The sequence below is a fragment of the Mus caroli genome, chromosome 4, assembly GCF_900094665.2.
Source record: "Mus caroli chromosome 4, CAROLI_EIJ_v1.1, whole genome shotgun sequence".
Taxonomy (NCBI): Eukaryota; Metazoa; Chordata; class Mammalia; order Rodentia; family Muridae; genus Mus; species Mus caroli.
The window spans coordinates 122,495,298-122,509,314 of NC_034573.1; the positions used below are offsets into that span (position 1 = coordinate 122,495,298).

Here is a 14,017-nt window from a genome sequence, read left to right on the forward strand (position 1 = left end):
CTCCAGCCCCCTTTTTTCTCTTCTTAAAAAGTACCCAGCACTCCTAGAACGTTTCAATGTCAATACAGGAAGCTGAACAGGAGATGCAAAGTGGATAGGAATACAGAAACATATTTACAATTTGTATGTTCAGATTAGACATCTGTTAGGAATTTTATAATAATAGATAGTTGATAGATAGATAGATAGGATGGAAGCAAGCAATAGAGAAAACATGGGGTTTATGAGCTAAGCAACTTGTCCAAATACCCTCGGCAGGTCACTGGTGGGCTAGGGCTCCTCAGGCCTTTTATATTCCAGTCTAGTTTCTGACTTACAAACAAAGCTCTCAGCTGGGGCTGTACACAGCATGCATGTGGAGCAATTCTTATGGAGGAAATACACCAAACTAAAAAAAGTTGAGGGGGCTGGTGAGATGGCTCAGTGGGTAAGAGCACCCGACTGCTCTTCCGAAGGTCCAGAGTTCAAATCCCAGCAACCACATGGTGGCTCACAACCATCCGTAACGAGATCTGGCACCCTCTTCTGGAGTGTCTGAAGACAGCTGCAGTGTACTTACATATAATAAATAAATAAATCTTTAATAAAAAAAAAAAAAGTTGAATCTCTGAGCAGGGAGACCAGGGCTTCAGCACTTTAAAAAAACCCTTCTAAAATGAAGGCAAGAGCCACTGACCCAGAGCACAGTGCCCCCAAAGACAATCAAGTGCAACACAGGTTCTAGGGATAGGTTTATTAGAGCTTCCCGAAAACCACTACAGCTCCAGGCCAAGTTCCTACCTCTTCCCACAGCCATCGTGACAGCCACCACAGTGTCATTATACAATCACAGCCACTTTGTTGTCCCAATAGCTTGTCACAACAGGTCCCGTTTTTTATTTCTTGGATTGTTGACACAAATGATATCTCCAAGTCCAACTATGACCTGGGAACGAGGGCTTCTCTCTGAAGTCACCACGTGGGCCGCTGTGGCATGCAGACAGATTTTCTTCCTTTCCATCTTTCTCTTAAAAACAGAGTCGAATCTCAAAGCTCTCATATATCCCAGTCTGGCCTTGAACTCACAACCTGCCTGTCTTGTCTTCTCAGGTACTAGGATTAGAAGTGTGTGCACACCATGGTTGCTCTCTGTCGTGCTTTTCAAAGGAAGGCATCAAAGCCTTTTCTACTCGCAAGCCAAACCTTACCTGCTCTCCAGGTTTCTTGCAGCTCTGTGTTTTCCATGGCAGAACAGTACCTAATACCTATGTCATTAGGATGTTAACTCATAAAAATAACTACAAAAGCTTTTAAATGTTTATTGGTATTAAGTAGGTGGGATGGTGCAAAAGTGCAGAGAAACTTATGCATTTGTGCCCTTGTTTCTCTACTGATCACATTAGTGTAGAACAAGATTAAGTAACATTATGAGGAAGAGAAGAAACAAACATAAATATAGCCACAGTAGCCAGATCCTCTAATTCAGAGAAGGATGAGCTGACATTTCTGGCCTCAATTCACATTTATCTGAGAGCCTAAACCAATTACACACTCTCTTGACTGTTCTAGGCCTGTGAAAAAGGGCAGTAGACAACATTTATATACAAGACAGAAACATTTTATTAAAACTGTTTTCATCTAAAACTACACAGAGTTTGATCTCTTGTTCATAAATTAGGCTAAGTCTAACATCACTAAACCAGTACTATTTACAAAATGAACCTTTGTTTTGCTATATCCATAGGTTCACAGACTGAGTTTTAAACCCCACTTCAGTCTAAATTTCAAAATCTTGCCATCAAAGCCAGGTAACCCTTACTTACAAGGGTCAGGATTAGCGTCTGATGGCGACATTTATCATTCACCAGAATGAAAGCCACAGGTGAACAAGATGGAATCATTCCAAACAATCCTCATTTACTATCCAAAATCGTGCTGTGCCTAATTCTTCCGTTCTATGCAGACAGGTGGGAGAGACCCGACTGATTGTAAGCATGGTGATGAACCGATCCTCTGAAACAGGAGTGGGATGGCTTAGTGTTCGAGGATGGACTCTGTAAACACCAGCAGACAATAAAGGCAAGACCCAGACTGTCCCACACACCCTGGCAGTGGGCGGCTCTGCCAGGTTCTTCTCATTTCGTCTGAAGTCACGGGTGCAATGTTCTTAATCCCCAGTTATATATAGTGCCAAAATCTTACAAAACAGAAAACAGACCCCTCAGAAACAAAATCAAAATGTTAAATAATAAAAATTGCTGGCATACTGTACAGTTTCTCAGACTCTAATAGGCTGGCTCCAGAGGGAAATTTATCTCAGATACTCGTAGAAAGGTAAAGTTTGCGTATATACAAAAAGACAATTTATGATGTAGTGTCACCTGTCAAAAATATCCACGATGGAACTGTCAATAAACACTTGCAATAAGGGCAATCAAAATACAAGAGAATGGAAAATACAAAGGAATAAGGTAATTTGTTATTTGAGAAATGAATATAATGTATGCATAAACTGATAAATACTGTCTCCATGGTCACTAATTCCAAGGACTAGTTAGTAGTTAGACTCTAGCTAAATTATCACAGGATACTCTGGTGCACTCTCTTCTGTGGTCAGTCTGTTCTGGCAAGACTCTCTCAAGCACTTGCCCTTGAAAACAACTCAGCAGGAGGAGGCTCTGAGGCAAGCACACTTCATTTAGAAGCAACCCAGATAACAACTACCAAGACTGTAACAATCACTGACAGGACAAGCACGAGGATACACATCTTCTTGCGAGATTTTTTCTGAGGAAAGAAATATTTAAAGACACTCATGAAACAAGTAGACATTTTTATACCTAAGATTCAGAGTGCATCATCATCTGAACCATGCATCTCCTTGTCACTCAGAACAGACTTGTATCTCACTGCTGAGTTTAACCCAGGTCCTTGTGCATGCTAGGTAAGCACCTCACGTCTGAGTGGCATCCCCAGCCTGTAATTAACTCTTGCCACGCATATAGATGCAAACATCTTCTCAAAAATCTCAAGTCCACAGTTCTAAGTAGTACTGCAAGTGTCATCGTTCCCAAATACAAATTTGTGAGGGAGCTGTGCCTTTGTTCTAGGTTTTATCTGCTGATGTGACTTGTCTCACACAGCCAGTCTGCTCTTGAATCGGCTGGAATTACAAGCAGTGCCACAATCCCCCGTGGGAGGTGGGAGCTGAGGATTTGGACTCTGGGGCTCCTGTTTGCTCTAACCACTGAGCCTTCTCTCTGGCCCCTTGTGTGTGTATTTTAATAACTCACTTCACACCTATCAGATTGTATGTTCACTGTAAAATATATGAGCAGTAGAAAGAAAATAATCATCCATAGGTAAGACTGTTAACATAAGATTCTACTTCTGTCTGCTCTCTTGTTTATGTGTTTATTTTTTTGTTTGAGATAGGGTCTCACTACGTAGCCTTGGCTGGCCTGGAACTCTCTCTCTCTCTCTCTAGTCCAGGTTAGCTTAATCTATAGAGATCCACTATCTTGGCCTCTGAAAGCTGGGTTACAGGCCCATGCCAGCATGCCAGGCTCCTTCCACTCCCTCATCTGTGCACATCCCCATTTGGAACAACTGGATCAGACTGTACATTTGATGTTCTTCTTGTTAGCATTTAGCACAAACTCGCCTTTTCTGCTACAATCTCATTAACATCCTTTAGCTCCCATACACTATGACACTGAGTAGATGTGATTACACTTTTACTGCTGTAAACTAAGATCATCCATTTTTCACGAATACTGTTATGAAACTCAACTTCCTCAAGCATATTCCCAGGTAAAATACAGCTACCCTAGGAAGACAGAAAATGACTAAAGTGCCAGTTACCTCTAAAAAGTCATGCAACACCAAAAGAGGACATCATTTTTAATATCTAAAACCTCAACTATAGACTCAGAAAGAATAGGGTGCTGTGCCACACACCTTTAATCCCAGCACATGGGAGGCAGAGGCAGGAGAATCTCTTGTGAGTTCCAAGACAACCTCCTTTACAATGTGAATTCCAAGCCAGCTAGGACTACACAGTGAGACCCTGTCTCAACAAAACAAAACAAAACGACTCATAAAAGTCATAAAGCCGGCAGAACCACCTCCATGGTGCCTGAGGCCTGTTCACCGTGAGCCGTCTGTCACAGCCGGTTCTAAGGCTCCACGCTCTGAGTCAGCAGTCGGCTACGGGGTCTCTGAAGCTCTGCTGTCCTGCAGCTCTTACTCTACCAGCAGTCCCCCATTTAGGATATAAGGTTAGCGTCATGCTAGACTTTAGGCATCAAGCTAGCTCGTGGCATTAGCTTTATAGCCACACAGCTTCTGTGTAAGTTATTCAGGATTTGATGGTGTTGGAGATCTGGCTGCAAAAATAAATACTAAAAATGGGACTGGAGCTGCAAACTATGACTGCCTGCATCCAGCTTAAACTCAGGCAAAAGACTGCAGCTGCCAGCAATGTGTTAGCACAGCCTGGAAGTTCACGGAGTCTACAGCATAGAGTGACTTTCTTTGATTCTGGCTTTTACCTGGTAGTAAGCAGCTCTTTGTAGCTGATCAGTGGCTCTTTCCACATGCACCTCCGAGCTTTCCACATTGGCTTCTATGCTATCTGTAAAACATACGATGCACAGTTTAGCACATTCAGGTTTTTTAATACTGAAAAAACCAAACAAGCAAATTTTCTTTCTTTTTTTAAAAAAGTATATAGATGTTTTGTTTGCATGTATGTCTGTATACCATGTACATGCTTGGAGGGTGTTGGATCCCTCAGAACTAGAGCTACCGATGGCTATGAGCTGGTGAGTAGGTGCTGGGAATCAGACCATAGTCTTTTGGAAGGGCAGCCACTGTTCTCAGCTGCTGTGCCATTTATCCAGTCCCTCTGAACAGGTCTGATGGCACAGGCCTTAGATTCACCATTACCATCCAAACCAGCCAGCCACGAGATCAAAAATGTGCTTCTTTTCATTTAGTCTTCTGAGATAGGGTCTCATGTAGTCTAAGATGGCCTCCGCATCCTTAACAACATGCCCTGTAGCTGACACCGCCTAAACTCCCGACCCTCACGCATCCACATGAGTGCGGAGGTTACAGGCATCACTACGGTTCCCAGCTTCACGTTTCTAACTTGATAAGAGAACAGTACCATTCTTCAGAAATAAACACTGACATATTTAATAGCAGCAGGTTACTAATTATGGAACCTATAGAGAGTTTAAGAGGAAAGACTGGGGGGTGTGCAGACCACATATTTATGTATCTACACACAGAGAGAGGTGTACATCACAAAATAAAGGGGGCACAATGTTATTAACCAGGAAAATCCTGGGTAGGGATATAGAAAAGATTTCTTCTATTGTTTCTATTTTGTAGCTTTTTATAAATTTGAGATCATTTCCTCATTAAAAAGCTTTTAAAAGTTACTAACCCCACAATCTCTGAGCATCTAGAGCTCAAAGCTGAGGTGCTGACAGGCCTTTCTCTAACAGACTTGCAGGCTGTAACAAATGAACAGGGCTCACCCTCTTCAGCCTCTACACTTGACTGTATAAGAAAATGAATTCAGTAATTTAAAAAAAAAGGTATTCCTAAATTAAGTTCCCGGTGACCCATCTTACTGAGTTCTTTGTACTCACCCTAAGATTAGATGTATTAATAATACATACCGATCAGATCACCTTGGTCATGGATCATCATAGCTAAATCTTTAAATATCTGATTGACATCCAAAATGTCAGCCTAAGGGAGATTAAAACAAAAACAAAAACAAAAACAATTAGCTCACACTAAGCAATGTTAGAAGATTTCTTTCCTTTCTTTCCCTAAAGATTAATAATCGCATGCATTTTAAAGGTTTCTCCATGAATAAAAACTATCCATTGCTGCTTACCTAATACTGTAGAACAACAGACAAGAACCCCACTCAGTGAGCAATATTCACTGCACATGTTACCCGGGAACTAGTAAGATCATTCAAGCCTCAACCGTATCCACCAGAAGCTGGAGTGCTGTGGTGGACACATGCTCAGTGACGGCTCTAGGGAGAGCAGACCAACGTCAGCCACTACTAGGCCTTCTAACTACAGAATTTAAATGGCTTCTATAGGACTGTGTTGCCTGGAGAACACATAGAAGACAAGCAGCCAAGGAGATAGTTTCCACAGGCCAGACTCAGGGTCAATGTGAGGAACTACCGGATTCTGTGTCACTTGGATGATGCCCTATAAACAGCTTCCAACTGACAAACAGCTTCGATGTTAGAGAACAGTTGGCAGGGTGAAGGGACATCATTTGGAAGCTGATCTGACTGAAAATGTTCAATAACTTCCCAGCTTAGTGGGCTCAGCTGCACAGTATTCCCAGCAGTGATGGAGGTAAGATTCTCTCTGTTCAGGTTTATACTTTCATAGGTAATGAGCCAGGCAAACACCAGTCAGGTGGAAGAACGATGGACTGGTGCCTGATAAAGGTATGTGCGTATGGGGTGGTGTGACTAAGTATTGCCCCAGGTGGAGGCCATCCAGGAAGGGTTAGGAAGGATTGGAAAGGGTGGCCTTGTTAGAGGAGATAGATGTATCACAGGGGGTGGGCTTTCAAGTTCCAAAAGCCTAAGCCAGGCCCAACTCATGTTTTTCTTTCTCCCTCTCCTCTCTCACCCCTCCCCCCCCCCAACTTGAGGATCAGATGTACTCTCCCAATGCCCTGCCTGCCTGCTTGCCTGCACTGTAAGCCAGCCCTTACTTGAATGCTGGAGGAGAGATAGCTCAGCAGTTAATCAGCTGTTGATCTTGCAGAGGACCCAGGTTCAGTTCCCAGCACACACACACACACGGCAGAGCTCACAACCACCCAGAACTCGAGTTCCAAGGGATCTGACCCCTTTTCTGATCCCCAAGAGCACTCATAAACTAAATTTTAAACATTTAAAAGTTTAAACCACGCCTCCTAGTCCTTCTGAAATAACCTACAACTGCAGTAACGCTCATCCAACCACCACACCAGGAGATCATACTTTTGACAACAGTTTTTAATTGCTTTTATTTTTTAATTCAGTTGCCTTGGTTTTGATGGAGCTCAAAGGAGCCAAGGACAGCTTACAGAACTTTCCCTCAACCCCACATCAAAAGTGGTTCCAAGTCTGACCCAATGAAGGGACAAGAGCTGTACATGGAACTGGACTTTAGAATGTACAAAAGTAGAGCCGGAGCCTGCCTTTCTGCTGGGCTATGAGACTATGAAAAGAGCTCTCCACACAGAACCCTGCTTAACCTGGAGAGAGCTACTGAGATGTGAAAGTTCTAGGAACCAACATAGTATCGCTTGCTTTGCTGTTTTCCATGCATGTGTCTCTCCCAGAGACCATACAGTAAATGGAGTTTGAGCAAGAATCCAGGAGCTTTTGAGTGGCCAGGCCAACAGAACATAGCAGAAGTTCAATTTTGCCACAACTAAATTTATAGATAATATAAAACACACAAAGGGGCTGGAGAGATGGCTCAGCGGTTAAGAGCACTGACTGCTCTTCCGTAGGTCCTGAGTACAAATCCCAGCAACCACATGGTGGCTCACAACCATTCGTTATGAGATCTGATGCCCTCTCCTGGTGTGTCTGAAGTCAGCTACAGTGTACTTACGATAAAATAAATAAAATAAAAAAACACAAACACACAAAGACTTAATACAGCCCTTTTCATATAAATCTGACAAAAAAAAATTTTTTTTCCCTAATATATGCAGACACTTGAGCCAAATAAAAGCCATAGCCTGCCTCTCACCTCCAGCTGCCGAATCGCCGTTTCCCTCTCTTTGATAAGTTCCAGGTCTTGCTCAGTGATGGCCACCTCTTCCTCCTGGCTCTGCATTTGGTTCCACTCTTCATGGCTACAGGGAGACAAGCACTCCAGCTGACTCCTTCTCTCTAAGGTATGAGGAGACGTAACTACATCTCTGCTAACAGCAGAACCTAGGCAGGTGCTACGCAGGACCCGACTCTTCAGCTATCCGCACAAAATCCCTGTGGGCCGTGTTCTCATCCAGAGGCAAAGAGGTGATACACAGAAAAGAAAGCTTCAGCCACAGGCGGAACTGAGAGGAGGCAGAACTATGCAGAACAGGCCTCTTTGCCTTTCCCACTGAGGTTGTTTGTTTGTTTGTTTGTTTGTTTCAGTCTTGCTAGCATTTGCTAGACAAAGGAAGTATCCAGAGGTTTCAGAGGTTTGACTCGATGTATTACCCAGACCCAGCTTTCCAGGAGACTCTCAAAGTATAAGCGGGGCTGGAGCCAGAGGCACTAAGTAAAGGGAGGAAGATACACTAAGCCACCAGACAGGGTTTTACCAGCTTATCTGTCAGAACCACATCTGGTTCCCAGGAATTTCCTTGGAAAAGACTCCACTTAAGAGAAAACCCAACTGGGGGGCTGGAGAGATGGCTCAGCGGTTAAGAGCACTGACTGTTCTTCCAGAGGTCCTGAGTTCAAATCCCAGCAACCACATAGTGGCTCACAACCATCCGTAATGAGATCTGGTGCCCTCTTCTGGTGTGTCTGAAGACAGCTACAGTGTACTTACGTATAATAAATAAATAAATCTTAAAAAAAAAAGAGAGAGAAAACCAAACTAAAAGCTAATAAAATATTTGCAACTTGATTTTTTTTCAGGTAATTCTGTGCACCATGCGTATGCCTGGTGCCGACAAAGGCCAGAAGAGAGCTTTGGATCCCTTGAAACTGGAGTTTCAGATAGCTGTGAGTACACTTACAAAAAAATAGTGCTATTTATTAAATTTAAAAAATTTGGGGGGGCTGGAGAGATGGCTCAATGGTTAAGAGCACTGACTGTTCTTCCAGAGTTCAATTCCCAGCAACCACATGGTGGCTTACAACCATCTGTAATGGGATCTGATGCCCTCTTCTGGTGTGTCTGAAGACAGCTACAGTGTACTCATATATACAAAATAAATAAATCTTAAAAAAAAAAAATTGGAGCTGGGCACGGCATGTGGTAGCCAGAAGACAGCAGTGGATCCTCTGAGACTAGACTGCAGACAGCTGTGAGCCACCACAGGAACTGGGAACTGAGCCTGTTCCTCTGCAAAGCAGCCAGTGTTCTTAATCACTAAGTCATCTCTTCAACTCTTTATTGACTTATTTGACAGACAAGCTATGTAGCCTAGGCTGCCTCCTATTCTCTTGATCTTCTTGCCTCATCCCCTAAACTGACAGGGTTACAGGTAGGCATTACATGCCTGGCTCAAATCCTGATCTTATTTACTTATGCTTTCTTTCCTTTCCTTTCCTTTCCTTTCCTTTCCTTTTCTTTTCCTTTTTTCTTTTTGAGATAGGTTCTCACTATGTGGCTCTAGCTGTCCTAGAACTCACTATGTAAACCAAGCTGGCTTTGAATTTAGAGATCCACTCGACTCTGCTTATCAAGTGCTGGGATTAGAGGCATGTGCCACTACAACTAGCCCTGATTTCTTTTTTTAAATTTTTAAGTAAAAATAGTCACAAAGAGACTAGACAGTTCAACAGTCAAGATCACTGGTTGCTCTTACAGAGGACCCAGGTTTGATTCCCAGCACCCACAGGTAGCTCACAGCTGTCTGAAACCCCAGTTAGAAGGGACCCAAAGCTCTCTTCTGGCCTTTGTGAGCACCAGGCATACACATGGTGCACAGAATTACATGCAAGTAAAACCTCTATAAACATACAAAAAAAAAAAAAAAGAAAGAAAGAAAGAAAGAAAAATAGACACAAAGGGGTGGACTCACAGTAACTATCCAGCATGTTGGATGAGTGACCTTTTACCTGTCAAATGAGACGAGCTGCTCTTCTCTCTGCCTGTCTTCTGCCTAGAAAACAGATGGTTGTAGCTGCTGTTATCTAAAAACATGCCAGAGATACACAAAATAAGAGCTGCCTTGGCTACGGTACTAAGGAGGGACAGCCTCCGCTCCGACCACATCTATAAGTGACACTCTGGCAATCTGTCTTGAGTAAGAAACAAATACGAGATGGGAGAAGGTGAAGCTGCCTTTCAGTTGGACGGAGAACATAAAGCACGGTATCTGGTGGAGACAGGAGGCGCGCCGGGCTGCACCCTCTGGGCTGCTAAAGGCCTTCTCTCGGGAAGGAACTTACAGAAAGACGAGATCCGGCTCTCGCTCTTGCGATGCTCTCCTTTTCCTTCTCAGATACCTTTCTCTGCACAACCTGGAAATTGTTTAAGGCCGACGAGAAGTCATTCATGAGCCGCTCCTTCTGAAGCTTCTGCTGGCGCTGAACAAAGCAAAGAAGAACCTGAAATCTCAAGTGAACTCAGAACTATTTGGTTTAATACTGATTAAAAGCACAATTGCGCACTTTAGAGATTTCAAAGTACAGGAGTTATTACAGAATCGGCTTTTCCTTAAATGCTGGTTGTTTCCTTCATGAATCACAGTCCCAGCTAAGCCCTACGGCCCAGGTCAGAGCACGCGGACAAACTTGGGGCTACGTGCATTTACCACAATACTCAAAAGGAATCGCAATTTGGAATATTTGGTCCCTGGAGAATCTAAATGCATAGTAAAGAATTTTGAGCTCAGTGCATCTATTTTTTTTTTAAGAGAGGGTATTGAAACCATTTTCCTATACTAAGTTATTAGTTTTCCTCAAAATTACCATTATTCTTTACAGGTTTTCTTTTTGAGTTTTAAAATTTTCAAGAACTTAAAAAAAAAAAACCACCACTACTTTATTTACTTACAGGCTATCTTCACTACACTACTTATCTCTCTCAAAAACTATAAACTGAGAACTTGCTCTGAGCTACAGATCTGACTTAAATAATGTCTTCTTCCTCTCCTGCTCTTCATCTTCCTCTTCCTCCTCCTCTGCCTCTTCTTTTTTTAATGATTTTGCAAGACAGGGTTTTTCTGTGCAGCCCTGGCTGTCCTGGAACTCCATCTGTAAACCAGGCTGTCATTAAACTCATACAAATCCACCTACCTATGCCTCCCAAGGCATGTACCTCCACTGCCCAGCCAATACTGTATTTTTTTTTTTTTTTTTTTTTTTTTTTTTTTTTGGTTTTTCGAGACAGGGTTTCTCTGTATAGCCCTGGCTGTCCTGGAACTCACTTTGTAGANCTCTGCCTCCCAAGTGCTGGGATTAAAGGCGTGCGCCACCACCGCCCGGCCTGTATTTTAAAAATAGTTTATTTTCCTATATCATAACTTATAAAAAAAAAAAAAAAGGAGGGGCTGGAGAGATGGCTCTGTGATTAAGAGGTTAAGACTGATTAAGACTGCTCTTCCAGAGGTCCTGAGTTCAAATCCCAGCAACCACATGGTGGCTCACAACCATCGAAATGAGGTCTAATGACCTCTTCTGAAGAAAGTGACAGTGTAGACACATACATAAAATTAATAAATCTTAAAAAAAAAAGAGGCAGTTTGGTTGGACCCAAAGGTGTATTCATAAGAGAGCTAAAACAGAAAAACAGGGAAGCAGGGTCAAACTAGTGCACTCAGGGTCACCTCTGAGGAGTGGACCAACAGAGTTGGGGACACTGCCTAGCAAGGACAACCTACTAATGTGGAGAAATTAGGCTGTGAGGCTTGCTAGCTGGAAGGAAAATTTAAAAATTACTACAACAATCTAGGTTTAATGGGTAGAAGGACATAATGGTAGTAACTGGGTCACAAAAAGGAGTTTAAGAAACATTACGACTTAGTGACTAGAGACGGAGGAAGAAGGTAAAGTCAGAATGACTTAGGCTTCAAACCCAGGAAAGTGATGGCAATACTGAAAGCCAATTTTGGTGAGGAAAATTTTCTTCTTTCTGGGATTTTAATCTTTGCATTAAAAAGATTTTAACAAGCCGGGCGTAGTGGTGCACGCCTTTAATCCCAACACTCAGGAGGCAGAGGCAGGCGGATTTCTGAGTTTGAGGCCAGCCTGGTCTACAGAGTGAGTTCCAGGACAGCCAGGGCTACATAGAGATAGAGAAACCCTGTTTCCAAAAACCAAATAAAAAAAAAAAAAAAAAAAAAAAAAAAGATTTTAACAGGCTGGACACAATGACTCACACCTTCGATCCCAGCACTTGGGAGGCAGAGGCAGGCACTGAGTGCAAGGTCAGCCTCATAAAGTCAGTTCTAGGCCAGCCAGAGCCACGAAGTGAAACTTTGTCTCAAAGAAACAACCCCCCAAAGAAAATTCTGTGAGCTGTAATCCCAGCACTTGGTGCAAAGGCAGAACTGTTGCAGGAAGGAAGGAACACCACTCCTAACCATGCCATCTAAAATTGCTGAAGCTGGGCATGGTAGGTAGCACACGCCTTTGATCCCAACACGAACTAGGGAGGCCGAGGCAGTTGGAGTTTGAAGCCAGTCTTGTCTACATGGAGAGTTCTAGGACAGCCAGGACTATACAGAGAGACCAACTGACCAACCCACAAGCACACACATAAATAAATATAAATTACTGATTGGGTCAAACACATGGCTTATACACACATACCAAGGAACCATACTGAGTTTCCCTCTGTCCCAAAATGCCATTTTTAAAATATATCATATTTCTGTATTACTATATTCTTTAAAATTAGGAATTTTAATTAGTGCATTCATTTTATGAACTTGTTTTTACTACATTTTATGAAAAAAATCCTTCCATTATTGTCAGTTTTAAATTACCATAACTAAAGTTAAAGTGAGTCTCATTGTAATTAGTAATTTACACTTTCCTTCAATTTTTTTTTTTTGATCAAAAGGTACATTTTTTTTTTCTTCCCTATGCTAGGGATGGAACCAAAGACTCTGCACATACCAGCTAAGTGCTGTATGTACCCAACCCTTATTTGCAAATTATTTCTGTGATGATAAATATACCAATCAACTTATTTCACAGATTTGAATGAGAAACTCAGAATAAGACCATTATTGCTATACTTTGTAGGGAGAGAGTATATTCAAGAGGAGATATAGCAAGGACTGGAAATATAATTCAGTAGTAGATCAGATATCCATCCGGCATATGTAAGGCTCTGGATTCCATTCCCAGTACCACAGATAAGTTTGAGAGAAGAGTTGAACAAGGACTGGTAATAACTGAATATAACTCAGTTATTTCATAGCAGGAAACACAATGAAATAACTGAGGGCTTTAGAGCTCAAGTTTGGGAACTATCTGGGTGCCATCATTATATAGATGACACTGATGCCATCAGATAAGCAAAACTCCTGGGGAAGAAAGGCTGAGGAAAGGAAATCAGAAGATCGATAGCAGAACTCTGGGGTATGCCAACTTTGAGAAAGAATCAGTGAAGAAGGCTGAAACCCATCTTGGGCACCATCAGTGAAATACTGTCTCAAAAGAAGGGGGCACCAAAAAAGGCCACAGTAGTCAACAGCTGAGAGATCTGCTAACAGTATGTATGCATGGGAAACAGAAAGCAGGACATATGGTCTAACACAGTAGTTCTCAGACTTCCTAATGCTGTAACCCATTAACACAGTACCTTATGTTATGGTGACCCCCAATCATAAAATTATTTTCATTGCTACTTCATAATTGTGATTCTGCTAGCTATGAATTGTAATGTAAATATCTGATATTCAGAATATTTGATATGTGACCCCTGTGAAAGGGTCATTTGACTCCCACAGGCTGAGAGCCGCTGACCTAACATACAGGGCACTGGTGAAAAGATGAGTAATGGGGATGAGCCAGGTTGGATACAGGAAGGCAAAGGGAAGTCAGCACAACGGGAGAGAGAGAACTGCATTTCACGGAGGAGAGCATGTTTGCAACTCTACTTTGTGTTCTTAATGACCGAGGCTAATGGAGGGAAAAATAGCATGCGTAATCCAAAAGTCTTTGGCTTTAGAACACATTAGATGAAGGTTTTGGTAGCAGACCTAACCTTCTATTTATACTTTGCTGGGGCTAGTATTTCATTCTCAAGCACTTATAAGACTTTGCCTGCATCAGGCAATTAGACTCCTTTGTCAATACCATAGAAAC

The 14,017-nt window shown here is 42.4% G+C and overlaps 1 protein-coding gene across 1 annotated transcript in view; it reads right to left on the reverse strand.

The window, feature by feature from the left end:
• Window positions 1-718: 718 nt before the first annotated feature.
• Window positions 719-14,017, reverse strand: part of Stx12 (syntaxin 12) — a 31,395-nt gene continuing 18,096 nt past the window's right edge. Inside the window, exons 4-9 of the mRNA XM_021161027.2 lie at window positions 10,148-10,285; window positions 9,815-9,858; window positions 7,782-7,887; window positions 5,673-5,745; window positions 4,533-4,615; window positions 719-2,766 (exon numbers count right to left, since the gene is read on the reverse strand). Coding sequence (XP_021016686.1) covers window positions 2,674-2,766; window positions 4,533-4,615; window positions 5,673-5,745; window positions 7,782-7,887; window positions 9,815-9,858; window positions 10,148-10,285 — 537 coding nt within the window. The 3' untranslated portion in view covers window positions 719-2,673. The remainder of the gene's footprint in view (window positions 2,767-4,532; window positions 4,616-5,672; window positions 5,746-7,781; window positions 7,888-9,814; window positions 9,859-10,147; window positions 10,286-14,017) is intronic.